Source organism: Solanum pennellii, chromosome 1 (genome assembly GCF_001406875.1).
Source record: "Solanum pennellii chromosome 1, SPENNV200".
Taxonomy (NCBI): Eukaryota; Viridiplantae; Streptophyta; class Magnoliopsida; order Solanales; family Solanaceae; genus Solanum; species Solanum pennellii.
The window spans coordinates 49,155,688-49,168,915 of NC_028637.1; the positions used below are offsets into that span (position 1 = coordinate 49,155,688).

The 13,228-nt window shown below is 36.0% G+C and overlaps 1 protein-coding gene across 1 annotated transcript; it reads right to left on the bottom strand.

Annotated features, from left to right (window-relative positions):
- Window positions 1-757: 757 nt before the first annotated feature.
- LOC107007911 (serine/threonine-protein phosphatase PP2A catalytic subunit-like) lies at window positions 758-12,729 on the bottom strand. The gene is made up of 11 exons (XM_015206756.2): window positions 12,341-12,729; window positions 10,730-10,786; window positions 9,428-9,511; window positions 8,651-8,722; window positions 8,045-8,116; window positions 7,832-7,872; window positions 6,701-6,767; window positions 1,882-2,073; window positions 1,681-1,770; window positions 1,491-1,598; window positions 758-1,324 (listed from the first exon to the last, which is right to left on the bottom strand). The coding sequence occupies exons 1-11, from the start codon at window positions 12,410-12,412 to the stop codon at window positions 1,259-1,261; spliced, it is 921 nt and encodes a 306-aa protein (XP_015062242.1). The 5' UTR covers window positions 12,413-12,729; the 3' UTR covers window positions 758-1,258.
- Window positions 12,730-13,228: the final 499 nt, after the last annotated feature.

Here is a 13,228-nt window from a genome sequence, read left to right on the forward strand (position 1 = left end):
TTATGTTTACGATTTCAAAACATGATAGTTAGGATTTCACTACTTTCCCCTCATTTCGCGGCTAAGGTTTCATAACTTTCTTCGGGGTTGGGTTCAAAGTGGATATTCTTGATTGTAAACATAAAAATATAAGAAAAAAGATTTGCTAACCTACAACCACGAATATCCACGTTGAAACCAAGCAACGAATAAAACTGTGAAACCCTAGCTGCGAAATGAGGGAGAAGGGGTGAAATCATTTTGAAAAGTAATGAAATGAGAGGAAAAATAGTAATTAAGATAAAGGAATTTAATCAATGTGGCAGTGAAATCTTATTGGCATGCAAAATGACATCCATGTGGCATTTAACAACTTCCATTAATAAGAAAGACACTTTTAAACCAATAGTCTGAGGGAAATGATAGTTTTTAACCGAAATATGGTTTAAGAATAAATATGAGTTATTTCGAATAGATTAAGGGTATTTCTGATTCTTTTTCTTTTAATCCATGTGGCATTGAAACCCTATTAGCATGTCATGTGGCATCTATGTAACATTCACATGGCATTTAACAACTTCTGTTAATAAAGACACTTTCAAACCAAAAATTTGACGAAAAGGGTAATTTTGAGCCAAAATGTAGTTGAAGGGTATGTTTTACGGTTTAGGGACAGTTTCAAATAATATTTATAAGTTTTTGATGCAATAAAGCCACATTACAGACATGGATTTGCCGCAAAATACATGTGGAGGATTCAATTCAACCAGAAAGTTTGAGCTAAGAATATCCATCAGACTAGAATAAAACCACTTTAAGAAATCAAAATAGAGTCTTGACCTCATAGAAAATTACACGGACACTCATTGAAAGGTGTAAAAATGATTATCGTTTACCTCTATGGAGCTTAGACGATAGTGATTGTCCTTGTAAAGGGACAAAACATATCGAGGAAGCAGATCATTGTCCTTTCTTCTCCCACTAACAGCAAAAAAAAAAAAAAAGAATATAGAATCAAAGGGGAAAAAAGAGTTGAACAATGTTCGCGGAAAAATGATACATGCACCCTGTCACTGGTTTCACCATCTCTTCACAGCATCTTAATGAGGTTTCAAAAATGGAAAGAAAAAGTATCACATGACTGATTTACATGCTTCATTCCATATCATCCGCTCACACCATTGTAGCAGAAAGAACTATAAGCTCGTAAGAGGCTCACAACATATGAAGCAGTTCGCAGGACCTTCTGCACAGAAATCAATAGATTTGCCCAATTGCATTATAGGAAGTAATCGGGTGTTCTTCGGGTTACATCTGGCTCCCCTCTCCTGGGAGCTGGTTCAAACTGCAAAAGAATTATTTTTAAGCTTCATGAACAAATTGCAATTTTATTACAGAACACATATTAATACAGTACACTAATTAGCAAAAGAAACTTGTCTGGCCTTGACAAAAGAAACTTGTACTAGGATGAGGAAAGAAAGAGCAATAAAAAAGAAAAGAGCAGCGACCTGAATGAATGTACGGTCCTTGGCATCATCCACTTCCAAGATAGAAGCCATATTACCACAGCGGTAACAATAATTAGGTGCACTAAAGATGGTAACCACCTTTTGATCCTGTAATGAGAGCATTACTCGTGAATCTTTCTCTTGGATAAAACTTGCACATAAAGAAAGAAGGAATTTAAGGAATAATTACATGGGCCCAATTGAATCCCTCCATAACCAGCTGGTGTGCTCTAGCAATTAGATTCAAGTTGTTGGTGTGGTTAAATTGCTCAGAAATATCCTGTTGTAATTCAATTAACAAGATAATGAAGCTTCACTTGCTGACAGGAACAAATTCAAACTATTTATATACATCAAAAGAGAATGAAGGTACAAGCAATATGCAAGTTACCTGGCCAAATGTATATCCAGCACCCCTTGGAGAGATACCCCAACCACAACGATCATCAGGATCAGACCATAAAAGATCACACATGGCCCCCTCATGTGGAACTTCTTGGACCCGGTCAAAATTGCGTATATCATCAAGAGTTTCAATAGTGGGAGACAAACCACCATGGAGGCAAAATATTTCTGACTCAACCTTCAAAACATCCCCAAAGAACCCATTAAGACTCAAATTATGTGCCAAAGGCAACAGTCAAAATATTAACAAATCAGAAAATGAATTCAAAAACGAAATCAGAAGATGACTTTAAGCATATTTTCCAGTTTTCTGAAATCATACAGGAAAGTAACATCCGGTAATCCACGCAGGCTTTGAAAAGAATCACCAAGGTCTGAGGCTTGCTTCCTAATATATCGAATATCTTTTTGGTGTACTGCTTATGTGGAATTTGCCTAGAGTATCAAATACACACCCTTTAGGAACTCCATGTCATCACTCAAGGTTGTGCAAAGAGTAGCTCTGCTACCATATGTAACCACCCAACCAACAGTAATATAGCTTGCTTGAACTTTGACAATACGCTTAAAACAAGTCATTAGGGTCTAACACTTGTTTCCTTGTATATACTACTATATAAGTGGTAATAAGAACACACCTCATGGTCAACATGTGTGCTTATAGAATTGTCACTGAAATGGAGGTTGTTTATGTCACTTTAAGGCTTTCCATCTTATAACTTCATGCTTTGATGAATGATGTTATACTAAATGTTACAATTTGTGTACCTTTTCCTTATAGACAAAAAAGGACTATATCGGTAGTTTATCTTTCTTTTTTTATGTGGTCCACCCCCATTCATTTCAGACTTTATTGGCTTCATGCAAATTCAGTAAGCTATACTCTTCTTCCCATTAAAAATATGTGGAGATTTTAGGCAAATAGTTATTATTTATTTTGAAATGTGTTTGGGAAGCCATATAAATGGTGTATTGAAGAAGCTTCAATTCATTGAAAAGAATAGCAAAGAAGAGAAAGTGTTGACATTTATAAGGGCATTTTTGAGGACACATGTTCTTACAGTCATTGGTGCCTTTTTCCTATAAATATTCTCTTTGCTTCAGCAAAGCATTGAAGAGAAACAAAGCTAAAAAATAGCAAAAGTGCTACTTGCTCTCTTTCTTCCTCTCATCCTATCCTTTCTTTTCATCAAGTTGTTTTTGCTTTTATTATTTCTTTTAATAACTTAAATTTTGTTGATTCATGTAATCTCTAATTAATAAAGAAGACTTGTTTAATCCTGAAAAATATTTCACTCTGCTGAAATAGTTTCTTAGATTGAAAAAGACAAATAGAAAAAATAAGCATTGACAATTTTAAAAAAATCTGAAACGAATCCTCTACATAATCTGAGCACTGATCATATAGCTATAGCTTTACTTTGGGGATCTTGGGAAAGGAACAAGAGCTATTTCAGATTTGAGAGCTAGTGGTTTTAGTCTGAGGGTTTTATTAATAGAGTTAGGGATTGGTGGTCATCCTTCAACTTTACTAGAAACCTTGACTTTAGCCTGGCATGCAAACTAAAAGCTTTGAAGATCAAACTTAGAGAATGAAGGAAGGGAGAAGAAGGAAAGTTGATCATTCAGAGTAAGAGACTGATAGAATAGATGGCTGACTTAGATGCTGACAGGGAGGACAGAACTCTCACTATTGAGGAATCTGCATTAAAATCTGAGTTGTTGCTGAAGTATGAAGGATTGATCAAGGAGGAAATCTCCTGGAGGCAAAAAGCAAGGGCTCTTTGGCTGAAAGAAGGTGATAAGAATACTAAAATTCTTTCATAAGACTGCAAATGCACACGAAAGATATAACAATGACCAGCTTGTCATACAGGAGAAGTGACTCAAGAGCCAAATAGAATTAGAGAGACAATTATTGATTACTACACCAGGTTGTATAAAGAAACTACTCAACGGAGACCCATGTATCAATATGTACAATGCCCTGTTATAACAGAAGAAGAAAAGCAGATTCTTCAAAGTAATTTTGAAAAAAGTGAAGTTCTAAGGTGCTTAAAGTTGTATGCAATTGATAAACCAGCAGGTTCAGATAGCTTTACTATGGAGTTCTTCATTACATGTTGGGATGTGGTAAAGCAAGAAATCATGGACACGTTCAAAACTTTTATGAGCAAGAAGTATATGAGAAGAGTTTCAATGCAACATGTATGGTCCTTGTACCCCAAAAAAAAAGGTGCCAAGAAGTTGAGAGATTTTAGGCCAATTAACCTAACAAGTAGTGGTATACAAACTGATCTCTATGTCTTGACTCTTGACTGAGGAAAGAAAGGGTGGTAGACAAGTTGATAGATTCACAACAAATGACTTTTCTTAAAGGGAGACAGATAATGGATGCTGTTCTGCTTGCAAATCAAGTTATTGACTCAAGAAACAAACAAAAGAACTTGGGGTACTCTGTAAGATAAGCTGGATATAGAAAAGGCATATGATCATGTTAACTGGAAATACCTAGTAAAGATGCTAGAAATTATGGGTTTTGGGCAGAAGTGGCTGAATTGGGTAAAGTTTTGTATCTCAACAATTGGCTTCCCAATTCTCATCATTAGTGATCCTGCAGGATTACAGAGGACTCAAACAAGGTGACACTTACAATATGCAGATGACAGTTTGATATATTGTGATGCTGAGAGGGTACTTCTTAAATAACCAAGGATGATTCTAGTCTTGTTTGAAGGTAAATGGGGAAAGAGTGTGATGTATTCTATTAAGGTGGTGGACAATATGAGCTGGTTAGCTTTATTCCTGAGCGGTGAAATAGGAGCACTACCAACTACTTACTTGGGAATGCCTTTGAGAGCCAATTCTAAGTCCATAGAAATATGGAACAGTGTTATTGAGAAGTGTGAGGAGAAACTAGCCAAGTGAAAGACAGTATTTATCCATGGGGGAAGATGACCCTTATCAACTCAATATTTGATGCTTGACCAGTCCCTTTTACCTATTCTAGCAAGGGTCAATAAGAGGTTAGATAGCATCAAGAGGAAATTCTTGTGGCAGGGCAACAAGGAGAAGAAATTTTCACTTGGGAAAATGGAAGGCAATGATGACAGGTAAAAAGAATGGAGGGATAGGGATAAAGGATAAACAAATTCAAAGCAAGGCCCCAAGTATTAAATGGTTAAGAAAGTATTCAAATAATAACCAGATGTTATGGAGGAAGGTGATTAGAGTCAAATATGATGAAGAGAACAGCTAGATTACTAAAGAAGAGACCAATCCTTAAAGGTTAGCCTCTAGAGATCCATCAGGATTCAGGAGTCTGCGGAAAAAAATTAAGAGCAACTCAAATATAAAAATCTTGGATGGAAGAAAGATTAGATTTGGGAAGGATAATTGGCATGAAAAAGGTAACATGGAAACACTTTTCCCTGACATTAACAACATAGTCTTGCCACAACAAAGTATCATAGCATAGCTATGGTTCCCACGGGGATGGAATTTCACTTCCAGAAGACAGTTGAATGAATGACTGGGAGATCATGAGTTGCTGAATTTTTAAACAAACCAGCAAACATATATGGAAGAGTAGGATACCTCACAAAGTTTCATGCTTTGGTTGTTTAATGGCTAAGGAAGCCGTCCTTACACAAGATAACCTTGTGCACCAGGTGCTTCCTATGTAGTGAAACAAATAGACTATCAACCACCTACTTTTACATTGCAAATACACTCAAATTTTATGGAGGGTATTTATCAGCCTGAAAAGCATTCCTTTGGACCATGCCTAGGGAAGTGACCGAGGCCTTAATGAGCTGGGAGGGAGAAGGGGTCCACGCAAAAGACAAAAGTAGATAAAGAATTATCCCTAATGTTATATGGTGGGGTTTCTGGAAAGAGAAATTCGAGATGTTTTGAGAGCATAGTGAACAATGTGTAGAAAGTTAAACTTAACTGTTGCATTCTTTTTTTAGTTTTTTGGTGTAATAAGAACTTTCATTTCTTTGTTGAGATTGAAATCAAGTGAAAAGGTTAGGTATAATGCACGCAGGCTAAGTCAAGAAAAGGAACTATACTCAAATGACACTATCTCTGTTATTGATGTTCTAGACTCAATTTAATCATAAAGAAGTGAATTTGGGAGTACACTTGTATATAAGGTACAACCCATGCATTGGTGTGTGATATAATACAAAGTTACCAAGTTCCAAGAAAAAATAGCAACATGAATTTTTACGTTCACCAACCATAATCATACTAGAATTACTGTTATCAATTATGACCAGAAAATTATCCAAATTGTATCACTGAAAAAAGGTCATCCTGATGCACATTTTATTCTAAATCCAATGAAATCAAGTTAAAGCTTCTAAAAGAAAATGAGTGATTTAGTTTGCCAACTCTTTAAATCACTTCTTCACACTGATAGAGAACACTTAAAACCACCATCAAGTTCCAAGTTTGATTTTGGTTTTTGCAAATGTCTTCCAGGCAAGTCTGTTTTACGCAATTTATTGGATATTCAATATCATAAAGTGCTCTCTTAATAGTTAATTCAGAATCTCAACACATTTTTGGGTCCATTGTCAAACAAAGAATCAGCACAATAAGCAAAAAGGAAGAACATAACGTATCATATCATCAAAAGGAAAGGACTTCAATAACATCAGCAATAAACATGTTACAAGAAAAAATTTAAGAGAACATGTGTTTCAAATCAAAATTAATCAAAAAGGCAAGAAAGAAACTGTTTGCATAACATGTAACTAATCCACTAAAGGCAGTTAAAAAGATATCATACTAACCAAAGCAGTCAGAGGAAAGTAGTCAAACAGATCTGTGAAAGTCTTCCACACATTGGCATTACCATATCTGCAAAATGCAAATGCAGAAAATCACCAAACATTAATTGCTATAAACCTAACAATATGATGAGTCAGAAAAGCATAAATAGTTGCAAGTTTGGTGATATTCTAAGATGAATTAGATGAGCCTACTAATGGAAAATAATAAAGTCAAAAGCATTCTAACCTTTTCTTTTTGAAACAAGTTAAATTCTAAGTTGCAAGTTTCAATAGTTGCTCTGCTTTTTTACTTGAGTGATAAATATTAAGGTTTAAGACTTGGGAGCTCTATTAAAAATTATATAAATTCATGAACATTAGCATATGCTACATCATCGACTTCTAACACTTCTTTCATGAACGACAGTACATCACACAGCTTGTGCCAGTAATGTCAATAAGACCCAAAAACTTGTGAAATGACTTTTAAGGTTCTTCCTAGTATAAGTAACTCCAAAAATAGAATGATTCCTCTCTCCAAGAACTTTAATTAGTAAGAAAAATATTGCTCCATTTATGATCTCCATTGAACATACCTTCATCTAGCTGACCCACTTCTGCACAATTCAACAATTACTTTAAGCACATATCCCAATAACTCCAATGATAATATTTTGTATTCTCGATTTCTATACCATCCAACTGGATCAGCTTTACTGGTAAAGAGGGAATATTTCTCTGAGTTACAAACTTAATCCATTACTATCATATAGTATTTGAGACATAAACTTTTACCTTCTAAACTCATATTGACTCTCTATGTTCGGATGATAAGTTGCATCATATGCATACAGGAAGATGGGCACTAGCCCTTAAAGCAACTCTAGAGACTACAACTTTCAAGATGTTCAAATGACAAACATGTTGAATATATCTTGAGTAAGGACCACCAATATGTGTATCTCCAGAACCTAGTCACACACATTGTGGAAAACTAGCATATAAACAGCATACCTTAACTGTGAAATACCAAATCAAGGAATTTGTTTAATATAAGATATCCAAACCCACCTCTCCCCTTTCACCCAAGGCCAAAGAAGAGAAAACAATGACATGATGTAACCTACAAGAAGTAAAAATTAGGAGGCTTACTTTCGTAGGCATTCATCATAAAACCCATAAACCTGAGTAATCTGCATGAGACAGAGCCACAATCAGTATTCACCAGCCGAGTCTAAGCAAGATTAAAAATCATACTGGATCAAATGAATAAATACTTATAACTGAATGAATGAAGGGATCCATTTCATGTGGTTTATGTAAAACTAGAGAGAGGGAAAACTTCAATTCAAGAATGAAGCATACCTGACGACTCTCATGATTTCCCCTTAGGATTGTAATTCGTTGGGGATAGCGAACTTTGAGAGCCACCAAAAGCTGGAAACATGAAAACCAAAGGAGTATATAGTCAAAATGAGACCATCACTAGCAACAGCTACACAACAGTAAACCTATCTCATTAGTGAAAAGACTTCCAGTACAGTAGTGAAAAACTCTTCTTATGCATGTAATGATGTTACACATGGTTTCGGACTAACGGATTTCATACATTCCAGCATACCAAATTGCAAATTCAACAATGCCCCATGATATCGAATAAATCAAAGCAGCCAATGCAATTTTCATAAGTGAACCTTTTTTAAGGTTTAAATTTTTTATAAGTGGCTATCATAGTAATGAAAAGCTTTGAACACTTCAGATAGTGAAGCGCAGAAGATATTTCTCCAAGTTTAAGAGACCAAACGCAAAAGAGTACTGTCCTGAAAAGGTGTACTATAACATGAGAAGAACAGAAAGAGAGGCATTCAGAAGATGGGAAAGGTTACAAGTATTACATGATTTTGTCATAAACAACTGATACATCATTACTGAATCAACTTGTTTTTAGAGGTAGAGGAGCTAAAATCTCACCGAAACTGTTTCGACAGAATAGTATCCACGATCCACATAATCTCCCATGAATAAATAATTAGTGTCAGGACACTGCCAATAAAACAAAAATTAGGATATGTAAGACGATCAAATCTGATAATAATCACTTCCATGGAAATGTTAGAACTACTTGTTTTCAAGTAACGACGGAAAAAAGTTAAACAATTTAACTATCACATTAATTGTGACTAAAGCCACATTATTACCCATAGAAACATGCATTATGTAGCTCATGTCCTTAACAATATAAGAGTCCTCGGATCTTGTAATAAAATGACTAACCATAAGAATTATATATCTCATGCACCGTTTCTGAAGATTTCTTCTGTTCATTTTTCTTTCGATTGCGTATTGGTTTTGGTTTGCTCCATCGCAATGAAAAGAAGCTACATCTTACCTCTCTTGAGTTAGTGAACGGCTTAGATCTAAATTGTACTGGTGTTCACTTTCAGATTATTAACACAGCAACAAAACTAGAGTTCATCAATTGGAGAACATTATATGCAGCAGTGCATATAGCTTCTAATAAAAGCATATTAAACAAATTCTCCTCCTTCCTGAAGAAGATAGGACGTCTTCTCCCCAACCAGAGGAGTAACCTAATGACTTACATATTCTGAAAAAATGTTAATTGCCACCACCCTATGACAAAAAGACAATTACACAATTCGTATTGCCCTGGCATGTCTGCTAGTCTCATCTTCCGGCAACAACAAATCCGTAAAGTAGAAAGCAAGGCATAAAAAGGTCTGATACCTTCCCACCAATTCGAAAAAGCTCAGCAAGATCATGGAACTGCCCATGAATATCACCACATATCGTCACAGGGCTTTTCACAGGCTGCAAAAGGGAAGTCGAAAACTAATCAGTACTCCAATAATCAATCCACCCACGAGGTTGGAAATATTCACATGCAACTTGTTCAAAGTAAAAAGTGATTCAAAAGCACTGAAAGTCACTAAACAATATTCCAATTATTTAACATATTCTGTCATAAAATAAAAAGAATTTACTTCACATGCTCTTTGTATGAGTTGATAAAAATAAGTGGAGATTCAATACAGGCTATCATACACTGAATCAGTTCGAGTCTTGTACTACCTTCTCATAGTAGATGTTCTATATTGAGTCCTCATGGGGATGACATAGTGGTTGTGGCATGGAAGACAACCTAAAACCCCAGATTTGACTCCCCGGCTATGACTATTGGTGTGCCTATATGCTAGAGAGCAGGACTACATTGGCAACCAATGCGTGTGAACAGGTTGCTCGCTAAATCAGTGGAGGTACATGTTCGCCGACATTCTTGATATACAAAAGAAAGGGATGTCCTGAATTTACCACCCAAACATTAAATAGCAAAAAACTAGCTCCAGAAGCATCTTACATTCATAACTCCTCCTGGGAAAAAGAATGTCTTTAGATTGATATTGAACAAGAAGTGTCTATTATAAGGATTTGAATGGTCATAAGTAAAGATATTAGTGGGAAAGATGCCACATCAAATTAATACAATATTGGCCTGGTTTGGAGGGAAAAGAATTGCCACTTAGGTCAGCTTTTTTACAATAGACCAAAGAGAAAGGACGCGTCAACTTTAAGGGACCTTACGTAGTAAAAAATTGTTTACACTTACATATTAACATATGAGTACTATAGCAAGTACAAAATAAGCTGAAATCTTGACCACATACTTGAGATATACCTAAGGGCTAGTGGTGCAGCTTCAAAGCTTGGTGAATAATGTGATTGTCCCTCTACTCTTCTCCACTTAAATACTATGCTTTTGTCTGCGGCAAGATCCGAACCCATGGTGTGCCCCCTAAACCCCAACATCACATGGTGCACTTTTACCACCAGACGAAGACTATGGTAACTGAAGTAAATAGTTTATTTTACTTATAAGTTTAAATCAGATCAAAATGAAGTATTTTCGTACAAATGAAGTCATGACTAGGTCCAACCCTCTACCTACCCTCCCAAAATGGAAAGAAATAAATAACATCTTCAACAAAAAAAAAAGGCGAGAAAACATAATCCACCATAGAGGTATCGTACCTGCACATTACTCTCTTGCACTAGAATCTCCTTGGCTTTCTCGCACAGTCCTCTTACCTACACAGCAAGCACCTTTATCAACCAATTCTTTTATTACTAATACAAGAGAGGGAATAAAACACGTGCACCATGATAAAAGAGCCACATGAAGCAAGCCATTAAATAAGAGCTTAACATAAGCACAGATGCATAAGCTCAAAATAGAACAACTTCAGTAGAAGACCCAAACTATTGATAAATACTTTCTTCATTATAGGCTTAATGCCCATCTCTTACCCTGTACACAAGTTTCTGCAATAAACGCCACAATTTAGCATACTCAAAACGGATAGCTTCAGATAACTACCTTCTGGCCTACTGAAATTCATGTGAATGATCGTGAAAGCTCTCCGAATCCTATTTTACTGGAAAAAAGTGATTCGTTCTGTTTTTGCTTTCTTTTCTCAGAGGAGGATGGGGAAACCTATGTAAAAAAATCTGCAGTAAGCCATTACCATTCCTTTCATGGATTCCATTTCTAACAACTATTATTAAGGAATTAGCAGATTCAATTACAAGCTCGTGAAGGAAGAGAGATGAAAACACCATAAAAGACCAGATCATCCAGTACAGATTAGTAAAAGATTGATTATACAATCGGAAGGAAACAAATTCCTGAAATACGCTTCTAAGAGTAGGAGACACTAGGAAGTCAGCTAGTGACCACGGAGCAAAAAAGGGTCGAAAGTAAATATGATACCACATTCAACTAGATTGAAGTCACAGATTCTACATGACAGCACCACTTCATCTCTTTTGACCCCCACCACAATCCGAATTTCCAGAGTAACCAAGAAACTACAAGCTCATGAAGGAAGACAGGAATCAATTGATTATACTAAGTTCATAAACAAATTCACGTTCTTTTTTCTTTTAAAGTAGTAACACCCATTCCCCCTCAGGAGTCTTCAATAGCCCTTTCACTCTTTTGCTCCGTTGGTACACAAATCCCAAGGTTGGAAATGGAGGTCCTCTCCACTAGCCTATCCCTCCCTTGTAGAAAAAACAGTTCACCTTTTCAACTTAAAAAGATAAATATTTCACTATTTTTTCGTTGGATCTTGGAATTCTGTAGAAAAGGGAAATGAGGACAACTAAAAGTAAAATGATTGTCTGCCTCACTACAATTCATAGGAAAATGATACTAAAGTACAATAAAATGAACTTTTCCATGGTTTTCCTACATCTAGTTATATTGCCAATCTTTTAGATAAATCTCTTAGAGAATAAATCTGAAAATATTTCAAAAATGAATTCAAGTGTACCTCATAGGAAAACGTTACTAGAGAACACTAAAATGAACTTCTCTATGTTTTCCCTACATCCAAAACTGACAATTAACTGAAAATATTTCAAAGTCTTGAAATCAAATAACACATATATGTTAGTTCCCCTTCTTCAACCCATCTAAATAACGAAGAACACATGGATCTGATTTACATAAACATGGAATAATACGAAAATTTTTCGACCAGAACACTCCTCAATCTGGAATTGAATCAAGAAATGGCACGAAATTTAAGGGAAAATACACATCCAGATCCGAACCAAAAAAAAAAAAAGAAATCGTACCGCCTGCTCGGACAAGGGTTTGCACTGCATAAGCAGACCAATTTTTTCATCAAGATTTCCTACCGAATCCATGGTGATCTTCTTCTACTACTTGAGGGAACTGGAAGAAACGGACAACAGAGATGAGGAAACTTTCTTCAAACTCCACGGCAGAAACCCTAGATTTTGTTGACAGCAAAAAAGGAGGAAGAAATCAAAATGGAGTTTTGATTTGCTTTTGATTTTCTCTCAGCTCCGCATGGAGAGAGAAAAGAAAGAGAAGAGAGTGAGTGAGTGAGTGGTCTGGAGTAGTAATGGTGAAACCAAAGGGAGGAAAGGGTAAAATAGGAAACAAAAACCACTCTTTGCTTTTGTCGTGTTTTCAAACCTCTTCTGCTTGGAGGTGGGAAGGTGGGAGGGGAGAGTGTGGCGTCAAAAAAAAATTCTTAAATATTTTTATTTTTATAAATTTCTCAAATGTGACATCAAAATATACATATCGGGATATTTTTGTCATTGTCTTTTTCAGTAATACTAGTAGCCAGTAGGTACTATAACTTGATATCTCCACTTAAGACTGGGCATCGGAACGGGACGTACCGGTACCGTTTCGGTACCATTCCGGTTCGTCCCGTTTCAGTTGCCTACAGGACGAGCCGGGATAGTCTAAACCGGTACACGGAACGGGACGGAATCGTAGTTTCGTACCGGTGTACGGTACCGGTTCATCCCGGTTCATTCCGGTTCCGGTCCGATTCGGTCCGGTTCCGGTACGGTTCGGTCCGGTTCCGGTCTGGTTTATTTAATATATATTAATTTTTTATATTTTATATTTTATATAATTTATATTTATATTTTTTATAAATTATATTCTAAAATTCAAATTTTTCAAATTGCCCGCCCCTGCCC